The 26,449-nt window shown below is 38.4% G+C and overlaps 1 protein-coding gene across 10 annotated transcripts in view; it reads right to left on the bottom strand.

The window, feature by feature from the left end:
- Nucleotides 1-26,449, bottom strand: part of ST7 (suppression of tumorigenicity 7) — a 153,436-nt gene that overhangs the window by 24,848 nt on the left and 102,139 nt on the right. For all 10 annotated transcript variants that reach the window (XR_012673184.1, XR_012673183.1, XM_075147250.1 and 7 more), the window contains 4 exons: nucleotides 23,394-23,491; nucleotides 11,607-11,721; nucleotides 2,244-2,316; nucleotides 606-708 (listed from right to left, as the gene is read on the bottom strand). Coding sequence is in view for 8 of the 10 variants with exons in the window: in XM_075147250.1 (XP_075003351.1) it covers nucleotides 606-708; nucleotides 2,244-2,316; nucleotides 11,607-11,721; nucleotides 23,394-23,491 (389 nt within the window). In the remaining 2 variants the exon portion in view is untranslated. The remainder of the gene's footprint in view (nucleotides 1-605; nucleotides 709-2,243; nucleotides 2,317-11,606; nucleotides 11,722-23,393; nucleotides 23,492-26,449) is intronic.

Genomic DNA, 26,449 nt, shown 5'->3' on the forward strand with positions numbered 1-26,449 from the left:
CAAGATTCTTACTACTGAGATGCATATCTAGAGAAGGGATTAGGGAATTAGAACATAAATCCCTTTTCTTACTTTGTAGTTCTCAGCAATTCTTCATCTCTGAGCTTTGCATTCTCAGAACTTAATGACAGCGTGCTGCATAAGGAATTACTAATGCAACTTATATGAAGCACACCATGAACTCCAAACATAGGTTCCTTTGTATAGCATGCCAAAAACATATTCTTACATGTAATCATCAAAACAAATAAAACATGCTATTTTGAACTAGAAGATCTTTAATGGCTATTTTGTAAATAATAATCTGTCTTTATGTGTGGTTCTGTCCTGCAGCGTGGCATTTGGTGGTGTCTACTACTGCAATCCACCATGTAATTGTTGCTCACATAGAGGACTCACTTCAGCTAAAATTTCAAGTTTCACAGTCCAGCATAGAAGACACTGAGTGTAAAATACCATACGAAAAAACTGTGCATACTATCAGCTTCTTTCCCTTCCCATTGTTTGCTCCCCTTTCCACAACATCACTTGTTAATCTAACACGGAAATCAGGAGTTAGGTCCTCAGCAGTGTTAAAGCTACAACAATGCTTTCTCCATACTCACTTTTGGCACATGTGGATTAAATTCTACTGCTCTGTGAATAGCTTCTACTGCATTCATCTCTGCAGTACTCAGCCCTCGCCTTGAGGCAGCCTCTGGAGAAAATCTACAAAAGCAAAGAAACAAACACATTAGGTCAGAAACGCTGGTAAGAAAAAGCCAGAAAAGGAATCTAGAACATGGGCCCATGTAACCAAACTGAGTCAATCTCCTATGCTCTCCAAACTTCCATAGCAAGTGGAAACTCTGAGTGATCTATTACATCAAGGCCAATGAAAATCCCAGCAGAAGTGGAAAGCATGTTTGCATGTAATCATGGCAGAAAGTCAGTTCAAACAGTCCTTTCTCTGTCACTAATCTAAATTTAATCTAGGTACCTTGCTAAGGGGCATATCCAAGGCTGAAGTTGCAGAAAAAAGAAAAGCAAAAAAAAAACCAATGCCAAATTATTGGAGGGTTTCTATTAAAAACAGGTTTGGGGAGGGTTTAGGGAGGTTCCCAACCCAATGCCCCTGGGTCAGGTTGGGATGGAAGCACGATGCAGCAGCAGTAGCGGGTGGTCTACTGGCCGCAGCACCATTGAGGGTAGCATGCCCAAACTGTGGGCAAATCATCTGCCCCAGTGAATGAAAAACCAGACCATGCAATCTCTTTCTCACCTCACACCCCACGGCTAACTCCAGAGCTGTACTTGGCAGGCAGACACCACAGGGAAAGCTGTGACAACCTTAGCCCTGCCCTCCCAAGCTGGAGTCGCTGTGTAGGGAGGAAAGATGTTGCAGTAGGTACTGGCGATCTACAGGATAAAAAGAATGAAAGAAAATTACTTAGATCTTGATGTGTACATACACTTTAAAAGCAAAAACTGTCAGGATGTCAGTCAAGAAAATGGCTTTCCACTCTACTTGCTTTCCAACTTAGGGACGCATTCGACCCTCAGGTGCACAGACACAACTCTGCCTGGGATTTGTGTGAAGGCATCTGAGAGCAGAATCGGGATTTTTGAGCTCCATCTCACAAGGAGCTGAGCACTCTTTCAGAGCGGGCCAGTGCTCTCAAGTCCGCAGGCATCAAGTAGATGTGCTCAGCACCTTGGAAGGTTGAGACCCAAGACAAAAACCATAACAGGAATGAGCAGATATTTGTCTCTCTAAAAATATGAACGTCATCTACCTCTCAGAATCCCTGACATAGTAATGCTAAATCCACCTGCCGCTATTTAAGTAGATGAGCAGTCTTCTGACAGCACTTGTAAAATGACATTGCTACCAGTGCATCCACATTTATTTATTACCTTTTTTGTGGTCAGGTTTATACAAAGTTGAAGAGATTCAGCCACACAACACCTTTCAATTGCATCTTCATGATACTATCTAGGAAGCCAAAGCTCACCCAGACAGTATACATAAAATTGAAACAAGAATTGAATTTATGCTATTTCTCTTCTTTTCTTCTTCTGAAATATTTGAAGTGCAACGTTTGATCACTGCAAATTTTTCTTATATATAAAGGCATTTTATGAATTTACTGCAGGACTGAATTCTCCTGCTAACCCAGCAGATTGTTAGGGTGTGGGCTCAGCTAAGAGAAATCTCGAGTTAAATCAGGAATTTTGCTGGACAGTGGTTCTTATGCACTTACTTGTCAGAGACAGCTCTGGCTTTCAGCAATGCAGCTGTGTAACATATTGTTGCTGATTTTGGTAAGCTTATATCTGTTGAAAAGAAAGAAAAAAGTAAATATCTGAAAAGTTGAAAGTCTGCAGAAAGAAAAGTGTTTGATTCATACTTCAGAATATGCATGGCATACGCAAAATTATTACGTGAATTCAGAACACTTTCTGATCTTGGGACCTGTACTCCCATGTCACATGGATTTTTAAATTTCCACCCAATATACAGGCTTTAAAACCTGCATTAATGACCACTGGAACTGCTATTTAAGCAGCAACTGAGTTCATTAGAGAACTAATTCAAAGAGTGACATGACAGAGACATAATGAAAGAATGCATTGCTTCATACATAAATGTATAGGTAACCTGGAATACAGGAACTTTTCCATAGTTCACAAAACATCCAAGCAATAGCTGAGGGCTATCTTATTCACTCCTCTTGTTTTCACTCAGACGCAGTTGTCTAATTTGAATATGTGGCAGCTATACAAGTTAAGACAGCTATTTAAGTAATAATGGATTTGACCTGCAAGCTAACAACTACTAGATTTATTGCTGTTAAAGATCAACAGAAAAATAAGGTGTTTTGCCTCTTAAGGAAATCTTGGACCAAAATATTCACCAGACAGTCTGGCCATTTTATGCTGTTCCAGAGACACACAGGAGCCATAAATTTAGCCCATTAGTTCAACTTAATTTATACCTGTTCTCTACCAGTAGATTGGCACAAAGCATCCAAAAGGTAGAGAGAAATGCTGTTTAACAGATTTGAGTTATAGATTTGTTCCCACTATTACAGAGAAGAATTGACTTCCACACTACCCAGCAGACACATATTATATAGTGACTGAAATATTCCAGCATTAAAAAGTTAAAGATTACAGCTAAATGGAAAAAAAAAAACCAAACAAACCAACCACCCCCACTAAAGGCTGGATTCTGCAAACACTTCTGCACACTGCAATATTATAGCTTCCTATAGTAAATAGCAAATACACAGCTTAGTAAACACAGGACACTGGAGTAGGCCCACTGTAAAAGCAAAGAGCAGCTAATCAGACTATTGTTCTAAGAAACTATCTATCCTGCAGTTTGTCAGTAAAGTTAATTAGAAAGATGAAATTACCATAGAGATTGGTAACTTTAGGGTTAAGAGAAATTTGTCATTTACTGAACCCCAGTGCCTTGCAAGACAGGGCTCCAAAAAGGAGTTAAAGAGGACAAGCAAGTTGTATCTCAGCAGTCACCATCCTTCACTTATTAACAACTGAGCAACCAAGCAGAACATTGTTCTGTTAGACAGAAAACATTGCCAGAATGACTGAGGCACTTTGAAAATGTTACCTGTTAAATCCTCTCTATTGTCTTTTTATGCATTTGCACTTCAAGTATGAGATGTAAAGATCTTGTTGGAGGCTCCCCTATAATATATTCCAACTATAATTTCACTGGAGTATGTAATTGTAGTGACTGAAGTAATTAAAATCAACAGCATGCAAAGCAGTCTGGGTGATAGATATGTTAATTACTCCACTAATAGTAGCTAGCTACAGACACAGATGTGAGCACATCTTCAATGACAGGAGGAGAAAATATTTATAAGCAACTTCAATAATCCTGCTTATACCAGGTTTTCCTTAACATTAGGAGTTAAAAGTTATTTCCAGTAAACAGAAATGACCTTTTTCAGAACATGCTGGTCTCTGTCTTTCAGTATAAACCTTATTTATCAAATCATAAATGGAGTGAAACGTAGAGGAATGGAAAAGGAAAAAAAAAAAACCCAAGAAAACCAACAATGTGCTGTCATTTACAAGGTTTTCAATTGGTCAATAGAATACCTTATTTTCCCCTTACCTGTAAGTGTTTCTCTGGGCCATCAAGCCATCATTACCTCACGGGAAATAATTTCCCTTGCATCAGTTCACACCTAGTAACGTTCATTCAGGATCTGATCTTTACAAAATTTTGCATGAATGACACAGAACAAGAGGTCTACCTAGAAGTCTCTGGAAACACATTTTCCCAGGCAAAAGGCAAACTCCATATATAAAAAAAGGACCAAGAAGAGAACGTTTGCTCTGACTTCTTCGAATAATGCAGCGAGAGCACCACTTCATTTTTCTGTCTGTTTGAAGGAGCTGAAAACTAAGAGGAATCAAGAGGTCTGGAGTATATAACTGATGTAGCAGAGGAAAAACAGTTGTCATGCTGATGAAAGCTGCTGGCTCAATTTCACCAAAGAAAGCAGGTATGCCAGCAAAAGCCAGAATGACAGCAAGAAAATGGCAATTCAGCCATTAATACACAATCCATGAGGTTAAACAATGAGACCACTCAACACACAAAAAACCTCTAACCACATGTATAAAGGCTAGTTTCTGCATCAGATCATTGATACTTCATTGGAGAATGTTCAGTGGAAGTTGCATGGACCAAGTGGTGAGAATTATTAAAATTCCTGGTTAAGAGATTAAGATACAGTAGGAACTGAGTTTGATACAGGGTTAAATATACTAAAACAAAACACCGTATCACAAAACAGTATCTTCTAGTAGGTAGTAAGTGCTCCTGAGTTGGAAACATCTGTGCATATAGACTGCAGAATGATCCACAATGAACTACTGGCACCTGTAAGGAAGGGAAATGTGGTGATGTGAGGTAAGGCTCAGGCACATCACCTGAGTCATTCCTGCAGAAGAAATGGGATTTCTCAAGGGGAATGTTGTTTTCAAAACTGATCACCCATGGTCAAGAACAACAAATCAAACAGAAAGACTGGATTGTTTTTGTAACAATCCAAATGAAATAAAGTCTGAGAGAAGATACAACTGTTCCCTATGCATACTCACAAGAAACACCGGAAAGGAGAAGGGCTGCTTAGGTAAGGAAAATGTTGGCACAAGAATAAACAGTTCGGAATTAAATTTAGGCTGGAGATTAAAAGAAGGTTTCTGAGAAGTGAATTTTTGAAGCTGATTTCCAGGTAGAATAGTGGGGCAAACAAAATAGCTAATTCCAGGATGGATCTTGCTCAGCTCATGGAAGGGGTAATATCATGTAGTGAATGCAACAGCAGGGGACCTGACTCACCCAGGAGTCAGTACTACGCTCCTAATGAGCAAGCAGCAATTATTTGAGGATAATATCTACAGTCCCTTGGCAATGGAAGAAATACATATACATGTTCATGTTTACGTTGCAGTGGAGATAGCCCTCAGTAGGACCACGCCTGCTTCCCTCCAAAAGCATTTTGATTTTTGCTTGCTCTGTATTAGACCGTAAGTATTTGGTTCTGCTATATCCTGGTCTGATCACTACAATACTTCAAAATCCTCATATAAACAATTATGTCTGGTTACAACTTGAATTTAGCAAGGGAATCAAGTATAAACTAGCCCTAGAGATACATCCTCTGTTAGGAACCAAAGTGAAGTTTTTCATAAACGACTGTGTCCAGCTCTGTGAGCCATTTGGCAAAGTATCTTCACATATACTGTTTCCCACCCTCCTGTGATTACTTGTGGAGCTCTCACTGTGCTGAAAGATGTGACTGCTATTCTGTGGTCAAAATCATCAAGACATTTTTGCCTAATAAGAACTGATGTGTCAATCTAAAAAAGGTTCTCCTTCTTCCTTACTGCTTGTATCTTTAAACAGAATACAAAATAGTCTAGACTTAATTTATGAGCATTTTCTTTCAATTAGGCCCAGTCAGCTATGGGGAGGGTTGGGAAAGTGAATTCTTACTGGTCATTTGCTTCTTAAGCGGTTGCTTGTGAGAGTGAACTAACGGAAAGATGCTATGGATAGAGATTTGCAACCATAATATCACTACTCCTCTGATTCAAGATATCCAGCATATGCCATATATCATCTAAATAGGTCATGGGATCTATTGTTTTTTCAAAATAGCAACTAAACCAAGAAATGATAAATCTGGATATGGACTGGTGCAACATCCCCTATTGAAGTCATCAGAAGGCCCTAAATGTGAAGAGACAGGCATGCTGCAATTGCTTTAGTCATTAATAAATGTAAAATCTAAGTCACTAATCAGAAATTATTCCCTATTTTGACCCCAAAGCGTATGTTATTCCCAAGTCACAATACAGATTCCTATGGGCTTAATTTCAGATAGTCGAATCAACACTAATAGGACTTAAATATTTACTGAAAGAAGCTGTAGACCTGGGGCCATAATTTGCACGGTAAGATGCTTCCAGTCAAACTGCTAGTTCTTCTTCATGTAGCACTAGAGAGAGACTACATTAAGCTGCTGGAATCATTCACATATTTCCAAATATGTAACTGAAAGTATATCAACAAACTGGAAGAAGTTATGCGAAGAGGTAAAACAAAAAATGGTGGAATACAGAACACGTATTGTGCTATGGCTTGGGGGTGAACCCCAGCTCTGATTTTCTCTCTCTCAGCCTGTCTGTAGACCCTAGTATTTAAGTGATAGGCCAACGCTTGCCATGTCAGCACAGAACTCCCTCAGTTCTCTGCACCTGCAGGCTAGATTGTCAGCCCTTGCACAGGTGGTAGGAAAAATTACTTATGGGAAAGATTGAAAGTGCTCTAGCAAATAAGTATGTGCAGGCTGGATCAGTGATGACGGAAGAGAGATGCAGTCATCTATAAAGACACAAACATTAAGGAAGAAAGTTAATTAAGCTGATACAAACGGTTAAAAGCAAGAGTAATGGGATGGAATTCAATAAAGAAAGTATGAACTGAACATCAGAGGAAAAACACTTAGTCAAAAAGATCTAATATCCTGTAGTATTATCTCCCATGAGAACAGTCATCGCATTTTTCCACAAAACATGGTAGAAAACATGCTGGAGAGAGCAAAACCATGAACACAATGATCTAACGCTTACTTTGTGCTTGCAAAACAAAGCAGTTCCGATTCTCTGTACTTTTGACATTCTTTCTCAGTGGTGGGAAACACCCCAATCAAACACAAACACATAGCCACTGTGTATGTTAAGGCCTGGATTTTGGTCCCCTGATAGGATGGGAAAAACATTTCAGCACAAACAAAAAGTGGGTTTTTTGCCATGACCACAACCAAAACTTAAACTGTTAAGTTATGGAAAGATTTTGAGGGTCACTGCTGGTTGTAAACACTTCATATGCAACTCTTGCTGAGGTGAATATCTCAGTGACCAGGCAGGTGTCAGCCCCTTTGATTTGACCAAGTTCAATCCTAAATGCATATAGAGGGGAAGGAATAATTTCTCCTACAGGAGATTAGAAAGAGCAAGATTAGTATAATTAATTTAGACTTTTTGTGCTTTTGCACAAGCAGGAGAAACAAAAACCACCACAGAATCATACAGAAAAAAAAGAAATCAGACGGTATGAACAGACACAGAACTGATACAGAGACCTAGCTGAAGTGACAAGTGATTTTGACATGGAGGAAAGAAACTAGTTCTTAGAAGCAGAAGCTGAAAAAGATGTAATGGGAAAAAAGACAAACTATTCTCTTGATACTGCTGTTACACAAACCGGAGGTCTTACCTGATTTGCATCTCTCAGAGAAGGTAGACTAGGCTTTGGTATGACCTTAACTAACAGGAACTTTCTCTTAAGGTCTCTCTTTCAAAGAAACAAAAGGATTATAAAATAGTGTGCATGAGGTAATGGTTGCTTCCATACTGCCACATGCTACATCTTTAACTCAGAAGAAAACCCTTTCTTGCACTTAGAACATCTACCCAGTTAGCTCCACCAGGTAGACCATCTTCTCAAAAATACCAAACATAATCATGGCAAGTAATGAAACTAATGGAGTGGAGCTGTGATCTCAAATATATACTTATACACAAAAACCCTGGAGATCATAGCTAATATAACTGAAGACTCCATGCAATTGGTTCATCAATCTGCAACTCTCTACAAAAGGAATGCCTTCAAGTTCAATGTAAACAGAATTTACCCATTTCAAAAATCTGTAAGGACAAGAAAAAACTGGACAGAGGGGGACTGGAGAAAGGAAAGTAGCCCTGGATATGCTACATTTTAGAGAACTAATTTCTCTACATTAACTGTTTGTATTTCACTAAATTGAAAGTATTCCAAGACAAAGAAGACACTGTTTCTAAAGTGTTTCTTCAAAGGCCTGCATTTTGATTTCACACTAATTTAAAATAGGATTCTTTGAAGTAAGCTGTTACCAAATAAGAAAATGTCATAGCCTAGAGCAGAATGAGACCTTTTAAATTTAAAACCCACTTTCTTCCTATGTATCCTTTGGTCTAAATTATCTTCTCAAGTGAGCTCTGAATTTGGGCCTCTGTCTACATGGTGACATGGTCTTTCTCCTTCTTTGCAAGGGGATAAGTGAAAGGGGAATCTGTGTAAGGTGTTCCTCCTGCAAACCAGAAGGCTTATAGTCTCACTGGAAAACAGAGTCATTTAAAAAAAGGAAAGCAAGGACAGGTTTAGGGAGGAAACACTGCATCACTATGTCTAAATACATAGGCATCCATTCTTTTTAAATCTGACTTTCAATTGCCAGAAAGGTCTGAGTTTTCACACAATGCCCAGGTTACCAGATAATAACAATCAAAGCAACTGGCTGCCCAGGGAAGTTAATAAATCTCTAAGCTCTAAGCATCACAACAAGCAGACCTACTCCACTGGAAAACAATCTGTTTAAAAAGCAAGGAAAGAGGAGCAGAGAAACTTTATCTACTATGAATACCAGAAGCTTATTCCATCAAGAACAGTCTCTTTAGCAGCCATAACTATTTCTGCTGTAAATAACATGGATATGTGTTAAATCAGAGCCAAAAATCCTTTCGGAATTCAACAGTATTTAGGTCATCTGCACTCTATTGACAGGCACTGAACTCTGAAACCATAATGATGTAGCTCAGCAACAGTGCATGCCTTCCCACTAATGAGGCCCTTTTTCCATGAATAATGAGTATGGACATCAGCTCTGTTGCCAGGTACATAATATAAACACAATTTAACACATGGCTTTTGGTAAAGCAGTGTGTCTGCTTGCAGAGGCTGAGGTTTCACATAATGTGATCCAACTTTTTAGCTCAGGGTGGGGGCAGACTGCTCAAGGAAATAATTTGTTCATATGTTATCAAAATACAATAAATCAGGTTTGGCCTTAGTCAAAAAAAGGCAGTGGAATGGGACCAACAGATAGGAAAGTATAAATGAGTTCATTGTTTTATATTCCAATAAATCCTACAACACATGCAGCTGATGAGTTCTAAAATGAGCTGAGACTCCCTGAGATGGGCCTTCTGAGACTCATGAACTGTAAGGGTTATACTGGTTAAGCCTGTGTTTGCCGAGTCCTTGCACATACCCAGTCTATATACACACCTTTGTTTATATATGGCAAACCATAAGTTGAAACTGCATGGGTTCAAACAAAGTAAGAAGAGTTTTTATTTTGAAAAGCGTCATTTGTTACATTTACGACCTCAGTTTTGACTCTGTCAGATGCTTTTGAGAAAACAAAACGCACCTTCAAGTTTTATCAACTTCCATGACACAAAGTGCCAACACAGTATTGTTTAAAACTAGGAATCAGTACTTTAGTATGCAAAAGCAGAGCTGGCACAGGAGTTTAGTCCTAAATCTCAGGGCATGGCTTAATTCCCTATTCTGTCACAGTTCTGCTATCTCCCAGGGCTATCATCTCATAACTACATTAAAGACTAGAAGGTGCCTGGGGCATAAAAATGGGCATTTCTATTTACTTGCTTCTTAATGTGCCAAAATAAAGTCCATAGGGATCTACATCTGTGTCACACGAATTACTGAAATACAAGGAGCTACAAGAAAGACTCTGATGTTACCACTTTAACTGCAGATTTCTTCAACCAGACTAAGCACAGCCAAGATCTCTCCCAGAGTCATTACTGCTGCTGGATGGCAGCACTCAAGGGCCTGGGTGACATTTTGATCTCTGCTTAGTATGATTTGACTCCAGAAAGAGTTGAAAACATTCCAGGCTGGACTGGTAGCAGTGACTATCACTAATGTTGCCTGTAATCAGCTGCTTATTTATCTTTCGTTAAGTAACTCAGTTCTGCCACAGTCTAGTGGGGAAAGGACTGTGGATATAGGCTCCAGAGCCCATATTGGTAGCCATTTATACAACAGTACCTCAAGTGATGTCCATCTACCTTTTCAAAAACTTTGGAAGTTACAAGCCTTAAAATGTCAAAGAACACCAGAAAGGCTGTAAGAGCTAGTAATTAAGAACATTTTAAAGGCTATGAGATCAACCTAGAGAAAGAGTTAAGAAATATCAAAATTAAGGCTACCTGTTTCTCTTAATTCAACTGAGTCATGCATGTTATGATTTCATTTTTAGTTATATGATTACTTAATATTCCTTTCATAAACTCCCTTGCCATACTCCAGTGCACAGAATGAGATTTTTCTGAGGACGACTGAGGACTGTGTAGTAACACAACAGGAAACTGATGGCTGTAGGATTCCTGATTCACTTGTTGCAGAACTTGGAATGTGCATAGTGAGTAAGCCAGGGACTGCAGGAAGAGGATGAAGAGTGGCACTGTGAAGGTTGATGGCTGCTGCTCAAGAGAACTGGATTGTATTCCTGTTTCTGTCACAAAGTTTCTACACAATACAAGGAAAACCCATTTAACTTAAACTAAACAAAGTATGCCAGTTGGCGCTTATTACTCTGTCCTTTCTCTGTTTGAGACCCTGGTGTCTCTTAATTCTTAAGTTCAAACGGCTAGAGCTGAAGTCAGCAGGAGCTGTGATTTAAATATAAAAAGTGATGTAATGCTGCATAAACCAATGTTTACTGAAAAATACTGAAAATTAACGTGAAAAGACGGTCTTCTGTGCTGTCCAAGTTTTCCCCGTAAGCCATGAAGTCTGCTGCTCACTAGACTGCTGTGAAGTTAAATCAATTAATATTTGTAAAGCACTTGTATGCTACTGAGTCAACATTCATAGAAAAGGGAACTGATAATTCTTTCTTCAGACAAGGTTTGAATAGCATGCAATAAAAAGTCTGCAGAACCTAAAAAGTCATTCTTTAAAGATCTTTAAAGATCTTTAAAGCAAAGAAAGCACTGAAGAGCTGCTAGTAATTGATTTCCATTACCCTGTACAATGAATTAAGCATGGGTTGGCAGAAAAAATGCAGAATGTTTAATCTTTGGATTAAGGACTGTGTAAGGGGATCTACGAAGCTTGTGCCAATCACCTTAATTACAGTGTTTCCCAAATTTTAAGAGTTTGGCTTAGAAACATTGCTTCTGTGTGTACCATATAGAGAAAATATAAATATATATGAACTTACCATCATACTTTGCTAAGACTGCCTGGACATCTGCATACGCTTGCAGTTCCAACAAAGCCTCTAGCAGGTTTTCATGGATGTTGAACATGCTGAGCAGAGGAAACTCCTTCATCAACTAAAATCAATAACATATGAAAGGGTTAGATCATTAACATGGAAAAGGGTTTCTTGTTCAAAATTAAATAACCAACACCAAGTCAAAACCCCTCAGTTCCCCTTGTTCTTGGCTCTTTCCCAAAGTTCACTATTACCTCAGACATTTCTGAGCTCTTAATGGGTCAGGTTTCTTCACAAGACATGCTTTGCATAGGATGTAATTAGTCAAATCCAAGAACACAGCTGCCTGAATACATAACTCTCCTTCAATTAACAGACTTCTTCAAAGTGAAGAAGAGTTATCTTATTGTACTAGAAAAGAATCTTCAACAATATAGCTCCTGTATATCAGCAGTAAGTAATCCAGCACCTTTCTGGTATATTAGTAGAAAAAACAGAAAATACATTGAAAAAAATCAGAATAGAATCGAATGAGAGAAGCTTACATATATGCAACTATATTATCAAGTATGTGATATTAGGATTTGTAATCATGGATATTTTAGAACACAATTGCAATTGTGGCCAATATAAAAAAAAAAAAGAAAGAAAAGGCAGCAACAATAGGAAAGGTAGAGTTTATACAAATCTAACACTATAACTAAAGAATCCATCTGGTATGACAAACTGAATGAAATGTGTAGTTAAAATAATCTAATCCTTTTACATGTAAATGCCTTTACTTCATGAACTAACCCTTTGAGATGTACCGGGGATTTGTTCTTAGATATCCCCAGTTTCAGTGTCTGCATAGATTCAAATGACTGAAGCTGATATTCTATGGCATCTCCTTTTTGAAGCCACACTTATTAGAAACATCCATGTTTTTTACTGCAGAATTGATTAAATAATATTTTTTATTGTCAGAGTGATTCTCTAAAGAACTGAAATATTAAAAGATCCTTGCTTCCCTGTGTCCTCTTTATGGCTGTTATACCTTAACTGCCTACATGATGTACATTCAGCACAAAAAGGTCCCACAATGTAGAACTAGGATAGCTGATATTACTGCTGCTCTTCAGGAACTTGCAGGGGAACACTACCATTTACAAACTGAGATGGTTTATGAGAACAGAAGTCTATAACAAACCGGGCAAAGAAAATGATTCGAGGTCAGACTTGCTCAATTTGAGAATAGGAAGTTGGACCTGAAAACCCAGTCACTTAATAAACCTACCTTTGAAAATATAAACAGAGAAACTGATGAGAACCAACAAATCTTAATCTCACAAACAGGTAACATAAACAAAAATAAGCCAGGATTGAAACAAGAGGGGTGGAGATTCACCAAGAACTTTAGAAAATGAGACACAGGTAATGCAGTAGAGCTTCTTCACTCTGTTGAGGAAGAGACCTTAACAGGTAAACAGAGATGCAAAGCACAGAGAATTTATTCCTTGTGTTAATGGTCTGGCATAAGCTAATGTAAGAACTATTCTGACCTTAACGGATAAGCCTATCTAAATTTGGCTATCTGGATAGTACTGACTTTGCCGCAGTTTAAGGATTATTAAAATATCAAAGGCAAGGATGACAGTGTTTTGTTTAACTAATTATATAAATTTCTGGTGAGAATCATGATCACTGAGACAGCAACTGAAAGAGCTCGCTGCATTTTTTATGCTAGTGGCATGGGGATGGCCACAAAGCTCTTAGCTTCAATGGTAGGAGCTGAACCTGTAAAAAAGAACACAAACAAAACTGCATAGTTTGCAGGCTTTTCTCCTTCTCCAGTCTTCCAAAAAATGGACCACAGGCCTTGGTGCTCATCTAGGTAAGTGGAAGGATTTTATGAGAAAATAAAAAGTTTAAGTCATTGCTCATGAAGAAAAATAACTGCAGGTGAAAATTCACATAGTTGGATTATACAGTTAAGGATTCAGCATAGAGCTTACTTCTATTCGTTCTTGTCCTTACTCACTATTGCATTTTTAACAGAGGAAGCTACTATTTGGCAGGAAAAAGCATGACAGAATCTGGCCCTATATAAATAGTGATTTAAAGTTCAGAATGAACATATTGCAAAGAAACCCCTCCAAAGGATTAAGAAAGATTACCCCTGCTCATTGAGAATGAATAATGGCTGGCAGAATAACATTCCCTCCGTCAGTGAAGAAAAGGGAAGAGCTGCAGCTAGTTATATATGCACTATGGCCACTAAAAACTCTTACTCTGGTTCTCCATTTCTCACTGACGTCACTCACTGATTATTTTTTTCTATTTTAATTAGCTTCTGTCAGAGTGATAAACCTTGCCTAAGACAGCAGCGGAACAAAGGTCACTGTCTGGAGTGCCAGGCCTCCAAACTGACAAGTGTTAATAAAGGTTTAATCTGGGAAAGGTCAAATGTTAAGAAGTCCAACCCAGTTATAATGAACTCAGTTGATATTGTAGCTACAAAAATAAAACACCTCTAACTGGCCACTCAGCTATTCGAACATTGACTGTGCACAAACGACAGCACATTTGCTATTAAAAAAAAGGAAAAAAAAGAGAGGACATGAACTCATTTCTCCGTCATCTCAGGATGTATATAGTTTTCACTGCAAATAATTTTCAGTCACAGTAAAAATCCGTTTTTTGAGAAACTTCCCAGAAAGTAAAGCCACTTAGATGGAAGAATATTATGACAGGTCATCTTTTAGGCCTCATAGTGAAAGCAAACACTGGGGAAGAAAAAAAATGCCACACAGGTTGCAACATAGGCCTGCTGGATGGTCAGGGCAGGCCAAATACTGCGTCATGCTGAGAAGCAACGGAGAGCGGACTGTGAGGCTGCTCCCCTCCCTAGCAGATGGAGAGGGAGGCTGGCTCACACTCCACACAGAGATGTAAAGATGGGCACGTTATCCCTGAACACGAGATGAAGAACACACCCTCGAGTTCCCCAGACCCGTACAGCATCGAGCTCTCATCTGGACTCCAGTATAAGAGGCACAGACCTCCCTTTGCACCCAAAGATTTATTTTCTGTGAAGTTACAGAATAACATTTGCCAAATTGTTTGGCTTATCAATTTTAATTCTCTTTACGTCTTTACTGTAATCTGACAAATGCTTTCATTTGAGTGGCAAGCACTGCACTTAAAGAAAAGACAAAGGCTCTGTTATCATCTTTCTCCACACCTTAAGACCCTCAAGAGAGAGTCATCAAATTCAGCAAGATTTCTCACCAAAGCTGCTACGGCTCTTTACATAAACACTCGTTAGGACTAAAAGTTTCATTGTAAAATTCCAGTTAATTGGTTTCTCAGCTGATATGAAAGAGCTGTGCTCCACTGAGCGAAGCTTATTTTCATAGCATATGAGAACAGACACCACATGGCTATGAATGTATTCCCTTACAATATAAGGATGTTCAAACAGCTATTGAACATATACCAAATCTATGTTCACAAGGATTTTACTTTGAACTTGTATTGGTCAAAATACTTTCTAGTGATTAAATTCAGACCTGGGGCTGGGTTAGCCCATATTCTGTTCTAATTGCTCTGCACGTTTGGGGGGAAATAGACACATGTCTAGAAAGTGGAATGGCTTTTCACTGAAAGATTCGTTAGGTATACTGCAAATATACGGAAACGGTAGCTTTTGCAGATAACGAATAATTTTTAATTTTTTAGATAAATAATATTTTGGAAGTGTAAGTTCACAGAAAAGTTCTGGAAATAAGTTTGACACAATTGGATATCTTATCACTAGTCCTGGGAGGGCCATATTTCCAGACTCACCCCAATCCATATTGCAGGGTGTAGGTCCAATGATTTTGTGATGGATATGAAAACGTGATGATCACAAAAAATGCTTTATGGTACAAGGAAATCCACATCTGATTTATTGGATGAGGAACAAGTTTTATCTCCCAGAACAGTTTGATGAAGAGGACTCCCTTCCCTGAGAATATTTCAGTCATCAGCATTTTCTCATTTAGATCTAATTTTTGAAACATTTTCAAGGAATGTAGCTTTAACTGTTGCATCTGTTATTCTCCCTGTGATGATATTAATGTCATGCATCAATTAGCAATGATACATTATTTGTGCAGAAAACAGCTTTAAGCTACAGTTTATGCCTACGACTAGACCATGGGACTCAAGGGAATACAGGGGTGGCTAAATGAATGATCTTATATGTAACCTGATGTTGACAGAGTTATTCTCCATTTGCATTATGGCTGTATGCATGTTCACATATTTTACGGGCAGTGCATGCAACCATGCATTGCTGCTTATACTCATATCTTCTCAAAAAACAAACAAAAACATTTTTATATCAATGTATTCAACTGAGTGCATTCATAAATATGAAAACTAAATTCAGCTTAAAATGAAGAAACAACAAACAAGAGAAATTCAATGCAAACAGTGAAACTGTTGCAACCTTAATTCCTAGTGTATCTGTTCCTGCAGTGGGTATCTGAAATGGTAAAATTTGTCTCCTAAAAGAGGAATGACTGAGGCTGCCATCTTCCAGGTGCAACTGTCCACCACCATTGAAGAATCAAGCACACAGTATGGATAACACTGTTATTTTCACAAGCTCTTTGCATAAGCTGCTTGCTTGTATATGACTTGTAATCTGTAAGAACTGTTAACTGAACAAGGTAGAAAAGGCAAAACTCCAAGCCATTTCTGAGTAGAAAAAATAGAAACCTCCATTTCTGTGGGCTTCATTGTCTACAGCTGAGCTTTCAGATGTCTAAGCTCTGACTGAAGCTTACCCTGGGCTTGAGGCATTTGCAACATTTCACTCCACATTGACTCTCTGATGTCTAATAAGATACACTAATACTTAAGTTTTTCTCCTGGCCAGCTCACCTGGCAATGACAGAAGTGAAGAAACATTGTCAGCAGACTAAGGCTAGCACACAAAAAGGGTCTGTTAACAATGTCAGATGCTTAAAAATTAGACTAACTCCTGGTCCTAAAAGTGCAACTCATTCCAGAGCAGTCTCAATGTGAGTGGGATTCATGTGATATAAACAGACACTCTCATAGCTCTTGGAGTTGGAAAATGATCTGAAATACACTGGACCTACCTGAATTAAAGTTCTGCTTAATTACAGCAAAAAGTAGGATTCCGTCATTTAATGCATTTCTCTATGTGCTACATTCCTTTTGGCAAATAATCACTGTTTTTTTTGGAAGCAGCTCTGCAGTTACTCTTTTACAGCTCAGAGAGGATAGAAGCTGAGAAGCTGAATCTGCCAGAACCTGTTCTTTTGGAGCTTGGAAACAATTAGCAGTAGGATCCACATATTTTCATCCATGTGTGGAATTCAGGGTATTTGACATGTCATCTAATAGTTGAACTTCAGAGTGTCAGAAAAGAGACCCAGATCCAGTTTACACTAACTGTGGCATGGCATAGGTATAAAGTTTGCTGACATTCCATTTTTAATGGCAAATATGAGTTTAGTCCTAGTGCTCCATAATATTCACAGATAATATGACTTCTCTTCAATGTAGGATTAACGAGTCAATAAAGTGAAAAATGTCTTACCGAATACGCAAACTCTAAGGAAATATGCTAGAACATGCAGCCTTTGTGTTCTCTCTTAATTGGAGGATTAAAGCCTTCAGACTATGACTTGAGTTCTTTAAGGAATATAATTATGAAAATGCTGTTATTTGGACTATGTTGTAAAAATGCACTTATTTTAGGAATAAAGAGAATTTTAAAGGCAGATGTGGCATGAAACCAGAAGAGCGCAAGTTGTTCCAGATGTACATTTACTACTAAACAATCACATCACATAAAAGTAGTAATAGTGATAAATTACAATAATGTTTGTTACATCAAAGATTAGTAACTTTATAAAGCATGAAAATAAAGTCATTACTCATAGCCCTCTTCAAAAACATTCCTTTATTTGCACCATCCCAAAGTACTTTTTGCAGAAACTTTGCCATATTTTTAGAAGTAGATTTTTAAATGAAATTAAAGTAAGGAAATGATCTAGTAGCTCAAAAATGGGCTAGGAGATTCCAGAGAGACAGAAGAGCGTAATTAAAGGACAATATAAAGCCCCTGAACATGGAGCGATGCAAAAGGGCAGACAAAAAGGAGTCCAAGTTACCAGGGCTCCTACCAAGACTATGTGACTATATTCTAAGACTAGAATCATAGAATCATTAAGGTTGGAAAAGACCTCTAACATCATCGTGTCCAACCATCAACCCAACACCACCATGCCCACTACACCATGTCCCTATACGCCTCATCTACACATCTTTTAAATACTTCCAGGGGTGGTGACTCAACCACTTCCCTGGGCAGCCTGTTCCAAGGCCTGACCCCTCTTTCAGTAACGAAATTTCTCCTAATGTCCAGCCTAAACCTCCCTTGGCGCAACTTGAGGCCATTTCCTCTCGTCCTATTGCTAGTTACTTGGGAGAAGAGACTTGGGAGAGGAGACTACCTTCTATCTTAACAGAATCACAACGTTGGAAACCCATAATTTATATGAGAAACATTATTATTTGTTTAGGTAGTAGTCACCAAATTTCTAGTTTTTGAGGGTTTTGCGCAGGATCACAGCCATGACAAAAAGTGAGGGGTCTGAGTCATGTGCAGATAAAGGGAAGGGATAAACATCATCAGGGGAATCACAGGAGTCTCCATTTTATTTAAGAGCCCATTCAAATGAAGGATGTTCCAACCTGCCCCTCCCACTTACCAATAACATGTGAATCTGTGACAAACCAAACCACATTTGAATATAGAGACATATGGAAATGTTAAAATCAGCATTTATCACTTGCTATTATTGCAGTGCTTACGTGCCAGAACAAGGATTAATTGAAGATACTACTCTGTGGTGGAGATTGGCAAATGTCACTGTTCACAAGTGTAGCATTCTTCTAAGATTTATGAGATAACTCTTGGTCTTGTTTAACTAAGAAGCACTCTTCCTTCAAATTTTAATAAATGGTACTTTAAATAACTGCTACAGATATTAATAAAGCTGGAATCCCACTCAAGGCAGAGCAGCCTGCTTAACCTGACCTGTGTAACATAAGCCAAAGAATCTGACTCACTAATCCTTGCCTCAAGCACAGAAGTATTTGAAAGAGACAGACAGTAGCTACTGAAGCAAGTAGCTACCGATGCAGAAGTTGTGTTGTTAAGTTGCTAGGGATCATAACATCTTTATTTGCAATTAGTACTCTTTCTTTCACACAGCTTGATAATTCAAGGTGCAGAACACTGTCCTGGCTATGTATTCCCATTACCCGAGAGCAAATCAGCAATGCATACAAGAATACAGAATTCAAGAGAATATTGAACAGAAAACCTAATTCAAAGCCCAGCAAAAGAGGTTGCCAAGAAAGTATGCTAGATTTGCAGAACGATCATACCAGTAAAACCACTAATACTGCTGGCCATAAAAAGATAAAAACCCAACCCACCCATTTCATTAAAATTGTTTTAGTATGGGTTAGTACCCTTTTGAAGCCTTCAGGTGACATAACCTCTCAAACCATTTTAAATGCTCAGGGCAGCCCGGGTATTTAAACAACTTACCATGCAGCCCATTGACAAGCATGCAGCACTCTAAGAATACAAGCTGCTTAGGTACTGACAATTCCTTAGTGTCTCCTGTGGCTTAAAATATGCATTTAGAGACTGCAGGTGGGCACCAAGATGAACACACAAACACATCCAACCGAAATATCCTCAGCAAGGTTCTTAGAGCTAGGTGCATAGAAGTAGACTTCTAGGTCCTTTACTGTGATCTGAAGAGTAATTTCTCAGCAGACATGACTGATCCCAGAAATAAAATGTACTTTTCTGACCCTTAAGAAGTGTTTTGGTTTCTGATCTTCTCCACAGCCGAGGAAAGACCTGGGAGAGTCTCTTCTCTCCCTAAACCTCACTTGTTTCCAAACAAAGCTGCAAAGCATGGGGCAAGTTGCAATTCCACTGTGTCTTGGAAACATATACTTGTTAAGACTACAAAGCAGTCTTCAAGGGAGTGCAGGGCCATGGGGTAGGAGATAAAGACACTCTAGAATGAGTTTCTTTCATCTTCTCTCTGAAAGAGGAAGCAGCTAAGAGCTTTTGTTCACTTTGTCCACTAGCACACCTTCTGCCTGCCACCCTTCTCTTTCCTAAACATACATCACCCTTCAATGAAAGCTTATTCCACAGTCCAAATGTTCTCCAGAACAATCCCAAGAAGCTCAAATTAATTTGACAATTCACTTTCTTGCATGGTACACTTTCACCTCGATACTCCAGTGACCCAGTCAAGGAAAATACCGTGTCAGTCTGCCCCTGAATTCAGTAGCGCAGTCACTTATCCTATTACCTGCAAAGTACAGAGAGAAGTGCCTTTGCATACCCTCCGCATCCTCTCTGTTTTTAATCAATGAAAAACACGAAACACAAAGCCAGCATGCTTCTGTTTTCTTCCATTGTCATGGTGAGGGAATCCACAAGGAGCAGACAGAGAGCAGCTGGTACAAACGGCTACCCTTGCTCATCAGAATGTAGCTACTCGGCTTTCAACAATGTCCACAATAAAGATTCAACATGAAGGGATACTGAAGATTCCCCACAGCCACCATTAAGGCCTTTCACCTCTGCACACACCAAATTTTCCAACATCATTTAGAACACACTAGTTTAAATCCTCCTAACATAATCCGCACAACAAATAGAACAGCCAGCACTGTAGACTTTCTCCTCAGAGACAGTAAAAGAGATCTACTTCCCCCACAGACCATATCACGCTCTGTATAAACAGGAATAAAACTGGAATAACTCTGTTGACTAGATTGGAGTTATTCCAACAATACACTAATCAAATGAGATCATAAGTTAACCCAATATATACAAATAGTGACAGCTGCTGGTTTCTATAGCAAAATATAGTAAATAATTATCATCAGAAACACAAGCAAAAGCAACACCTATGTATGATTCAATTACATGCTTCCATGAAAATTACAGGTTCGTAATTCTCATTAATTCAACTCAGCTGAATGAATGACATCCCAGCAGCAAAGCCAGAAACAAAATACTAACTCAAAATCAATCACAGAAGCAACAGAAATTTCTACTCAATTTTTTTAAGTTAAAAAACCCTGTTTTTAAAGTTTTTTAAAAAGTTTTAAAAAAACTGGTTTTAAATATCTTCAATATAATATAAAGAATGTGATTTTCCTATCAGCAGTGTATATAACCATAAAATCAAAATCTTATTTAAGTCACCAACAACTCATTTTCTTTCCATCAAGGTGTTTTAAGCAGGCTCTTACTCTTTTCTTACATAAAATTCAAGTAAGACAATCTAAACCATCAGTAATGTCCTCAAGATGGCCTTATATACGCAATGAATTAAACACTCTCAAATATTTTATTTTTTCGAAGTGGCAAAGACTCAGTACATCCCAATCATATTTCCCAGATGGTGTCATGAACCTCTTAACACTTCATTCCCATCATGTTCCATGTCTTGAGAAATCTGTTTTCAATCTTTCAAACACAAACAGGGCCTCCGCCCTCTGTCCCCTGATGCTAGAGTCAGCAGTCCCCAGCCAACATATTCTTCATATTCTTTTTAGGGTGAATAAATTCATCTCCTCCCTCATCAATCACATAGAAACCTTCAATGACACAATCATGTTCTTCAAACTTCTTCATAAGTATATTATTTGTGTCTTCTATGAAGAAATGGAGGATATGCATTCATCAGAAATAAGTAGCTCCAAGTCAGTCTAAGAAAAGCATCTGCAAAGCTGACTTGACCCTACTCTTGCTCCCAGTGTATTGGAGTTGTGACCTACAATTTTCTCTCTAGTGACAGAATAAGCCATTCATTACAATCACAGCATTCTGGGTCTCACTTTGCATAAAAAACCTAGGACTAGATGGACCACCCAAGTCCTGAATCCAATTCTCTGCATACACAATTAACCATACATATTAATATCAGCAGAAGAAGGATATCACAGAGTTCCATGTAGCCCTATCTACAAATCACAAAACACATTCAGCAGCCCACAGTAAGCTCCAGAAGTTGCCATAATTATGATGTGTGACATTTGAATGTGAAATTCAAAATGTTATCTTTCTTGTATATTAATGCCAGAACTTAGAATTCCAATGTTTGTCCCCAAACATTTCAGTATTTGTCCCAGAGTGCCTGTGTAACAAAATTCATGAAGAATCAGTGGAGGTGACTGGACTGAAAACAACATTTTTGAAATCAACGTTCTCCCAGCTGACCACAAGACTGCAAAACCAGGTCTTTTGTCCTCGTTCCTCTTTCTCACACTCCTAGCTAGACAATGGCTGGGTTTTTGACAAGTTCTTTTTCAACACCCTTGTCTGGGAGCCCAGTGATTCCAGGGAGTGATAGTTGTGTGCCTGAAAAGCCCCAGCTAGAGACAGGAAAGTTACTCACCACTTGCCATCTGGTAGATTATTTAGGACAAGGACCTGCATTATTACGATGAACTCCACTCAAAGTTTTAAAAAAATATCCATGGGTGCCCCAGTTCCAGGAGAAGATGCTGGGTGCTGGATTCCAGACATACTGGCCCTACTGCCGTTGATGAAAGTGCGTAAGCTCCAGAGAAAGTCACTTGCCTTTTTTACATTAAAATTCCCACTGACTTGCAGCGAGAATTTCCCTTTTCACTAGGCAAGTTTCAGGACCATTCATCTGAGCTGCCTAAAGCACACTTTACAGGTGCTTCATTCTGGTCTGGGATTCCATTTTGTGCCTTTAAAATTTAGGTCCTTCAGCTTAACTTGGAGAACTCTGTATCTTGCTAGATTCACGTCTACCTCACTTTTGTGGGAGCTGGAAAATGAAGTGTAAGAAAGGACAACACAGGAAACCAGTAAGCAGTTTTATTATCCTCTGCCCAGAGCTCTAGGGCTCCATTCCTCCTCCTGTCACAGACTTGCTACCTCGGGTGAGGCAAATCACCACCTCAAAGAACTGTGTTCCTAATCCAGGAGATGTCACTTGAAGAAATGCTGGGCATTCGCAGCTATCTCTAAACTTAAGCATTTTACATACCTGAAACAGATACAATGCCTTATGCGGACAGCTGCCCCTCCTGCCATCCCCAAAATAGCTACTCTTTGGTGTTTCCAATTTGTAGCTTACTGACTTATGACTACCATTGGTAGCTCCCCTGCCTACAAAACAGAGATATAATCATCCCCCATCTCAGAGGGAAATCAGTTCATTATAGATTAATTACGTGGTTTTGACTTCTCACTAATAGGTTTTGCATGAATAAATAACACTGTCCTCAGGTCTGAATACTGTGATGTAAGCAATGCACAGAGCCAAACTGCAGCTTTGCAAGGAGGAAACAGAATACTTAAGACCTGTTTATTAAGTTAGTGGCATTCGTTACATGCTTCAGAAAAAATGTTATGTAACTTCATGATCAAATAATTAAAGACTGCACTCCATTGCACATGTACCAGGATGGGAAATTCAGTCTGTATGGGCAACTGTCCATCTGGTATTTTATGACTTCGTAGTGTTGCTTTCACAATCTTGTAAAGATTAAGTTAAGAGATCGTTTATGTACATTACACATACAAAATTACTATCAGCAGTGCTGCATGCAGCAGGAATGGATGCTAACTTGTAAGCAAATACATATCATTTCTATGCTACTATTATCTAAGTATCACATGCGAAACAAATCCAAACTCACATCTCTCATCATTTTCACTGCTTCCCTGGTCCTTCCCAGCTTTCTTGCACACATTGCCAGTCTCCTCTTAATATAAACTAACACATTGGTGTCCCTTCCTGTATAAGAGGAAAAAGAAACAGCATTAAGGTAAAAAAGATAAAACAAAGGTTTATTTAATATTCCAACACAAAAGGAAACATAGTTTTCTTGCCATTTTTTGTTATTCGCTACATCAATGCTTTCACAATAATATTAATAAACAATTACCAACTTCTGCTGATTTAGATGTGGCATAACACCACTGAAATCAGTGGAATTACTCCAGATACACAGTGGTATAAATAACGACCCATGGGCTGGCCTTATACCTATGAAATATAAGCAGAGCTGAATGTACAAAGAACGCTATAGGGTGTAGACCATGAAGTAAGCAAGTGAGGCAAGAACCCCTATGAAGTTATCACTGGCACAAAACTCCTGTGGTCACACACACAGCATTAAATTATTTACCAATTCACATACTTGGTTAAGACAAGAGCATCCATGAAAATGCACGTTATATCCTGCCTTTTTTGTAAGCTATGATGTACATGCTTGTTAACAGGAGGTGTAGCAAAACAAATCCTCATCCTCTAACAGTCTTTTTTCTTAATGATTAGAAAAAAAGAAGTATACCCTGAACTTTCAATTTACACAGAGCCTTTACCTGTTACCCAGTTATCATCTTCAAATTCCTCACACGGCTAATTATGGATGGCAAATTAACATGTTTCAGATATGACAGTCCTATGTGCTGGAAGATGCCCTAACAGCAAAGATGACAGAAACTAAACAGCTGCAATAATTATTCTCTTGGAGAATTCTTACTCGTTTCATTTCTCATTCTCTTCCCTGTAATTCCAATATGAACTCTTAGCATGCTTCTGGACCAACAGGAAATGAGCGGACAGCTAATCATCTATAAAATTACCGTATTGTGAAAATATAAGACACCTGCTACAAATTATCTTTGTGCATAGTATGCAGTCTGTAAAGATTTTAGTCTGTTCCTAACATTTTCAAGTCTTTCATAATAAGAACAAGATGTGCACTGAAAACATTCCAGGTACCTACAAATTGTTTTAAAGCTGTGATTACAATTTTCAGATAGATTAAGCAGCAGGTTGAAAGTCTGACTTTAGAAGAAAAAATAAATAAGGGAGGGAAGGAATTTCTTTAGCTGTATTTTATATTATGTAATTCCTTATCTCTGTATTGATTCCTATATATTTAATAAACAATTTATTAGTTACATCTGTTTCAACATGTTTATGTGGTGTAACTAAGAGGTATACATTTCAGGCCAAGCTTCTTTCCAGAAGGAATGGTCAAAAGGCATTTACTTACTATGAAATCCAGGTAACCTTTCAGGCCAAAATTTTCTGAGGTGACTAATGATTTGGGGTGACTAACATGAGCCACCTTAAAAGGAAGATAGCCCATGCTTTCTATAAACTAGCATTTTTTGAAAGAGGTTAAGTTGGGTACTCAAAGTCATTATTTACTCTTAAAATTCATGGTCTAACATAAAATACTGTACGAAGGAGATGGAACACATGAATAAACAGAAATAGAGAGCTATTGTTCAAGAAATTACACAATGTTTTTCACCTGTAAAAGACAAAATGCCTATTTTTCATCCCGAAGTCAACTTCAAAGACCAGAAATGGAATGACAGACAACTCAGAACCATGGAGTAACTGCAACACATGGTCCTTCCTCTCTAAAGAGATCTGAGCTCTCCCCCTTTGTAAATCATGCAGAAGTCCAGCATATAATCAAGACAATCCTACTTGAAGCCCCTGTATCCAAGGCACCACCTGAGGCTGCAACTTCTCTAACTTCTGTGGATGCAGACTGACATTAACAAGGGGAGGCTGGGTGGTATAGAGAAGTGCGACGATCTAGCCCCTCCTGAAGCCACAGTCAGAGCTGGCAGGCACTTTTCAGTCCTTCCTGCTCTGTGGCAATGCACTTAATTTTATAATTCAACTGGTTGCTTCCTCTGTTGTGATACTGAAGGTTCAGGGTGTCAAATTTGATGATGACAGTAGCCATCTAGCACACACAGGTTACAAAAATACCATACTTACATTTGCCCACACAAACTTAACCAGGTTATCTTGGACATAAGCACTGTGACAGTGTTTAATTACTCTTATTGTGTATTTTTCATAGAATCACTGTCATTTTCTGCGCTCAGGATGGATTGAGTGCACAAATTAAGGTTTCACAGACAACCATAAGCCTGCTACAGCCTGAAAACTGCTTCAAGGGCTCAGCTGCTCTACATTTTTATTTTCTCCAAAAATAAGCAAATCATCCTAAATATAATTTTATAACCAACAAATGTTCAAAATACTACCCCCAAGCTTTATAAAACCTCAGGTTTTCAGGTATAGACTTGCATACACTTTTGAAACCAGAGATCACAGACAATTTCACTATGTACAATTTTTATCAGCAATCTTCAAATTAGGTGAGATAGCCAGAGGCTGTGTATTCAGGTCCTGAGAAACCCGAAGATGCCCAAAGTATGTTAGTGCTTGTACTTATGTAATTAATTGGTATTATTTTTGCCTGAGGTATCCATTGTAGACTAGAAATAACCTACACTGTTTGCTTTATTTATCTTTTGTTCATTTACCGGCAGTGAACCCTCATGTATTTTCTTACGTTTAAGAAGCATCTAATAAATATCAGCACAGCAGCTAAATCTGCTTATTCAAAATTTTTAAAAAATAATAAAAATCTGGACTTCCAGTTAGAGACCTGTATTATTCCAGTTGTTAATTTTTATGTTTCTGTGACCTTTTTTAAATGTATGCAACTAACTTTTCAAATGTCACACTAGTTAATGGGTCTCATTAAGTTTTACACAGAACAATGTACATATTTACCCTCATAGCTGATGGAAAAAAGCTGGCAAAACATCACTTCACTCCTGTTTCCATCATTCTTTACTGCCTTTTCACAACATGAGCCCATGTTTTCAAAATGGCTAAAGGCACTTCAGTGCAACTTCCTAAAACAGT

This window comes from Calonectris borealis, chromosome 1 (genome assembly GCF_964195595.1).
Source record: "Calonectris borealis chromosome 1, bCalBor7.hap1.2, whole genome shotgun sequence".
NCBI lineage: Eukaryota > Metazoa > Chordata > Aves > Procellariiformes > Procellariidae > Calonectris > Calonectris borealis.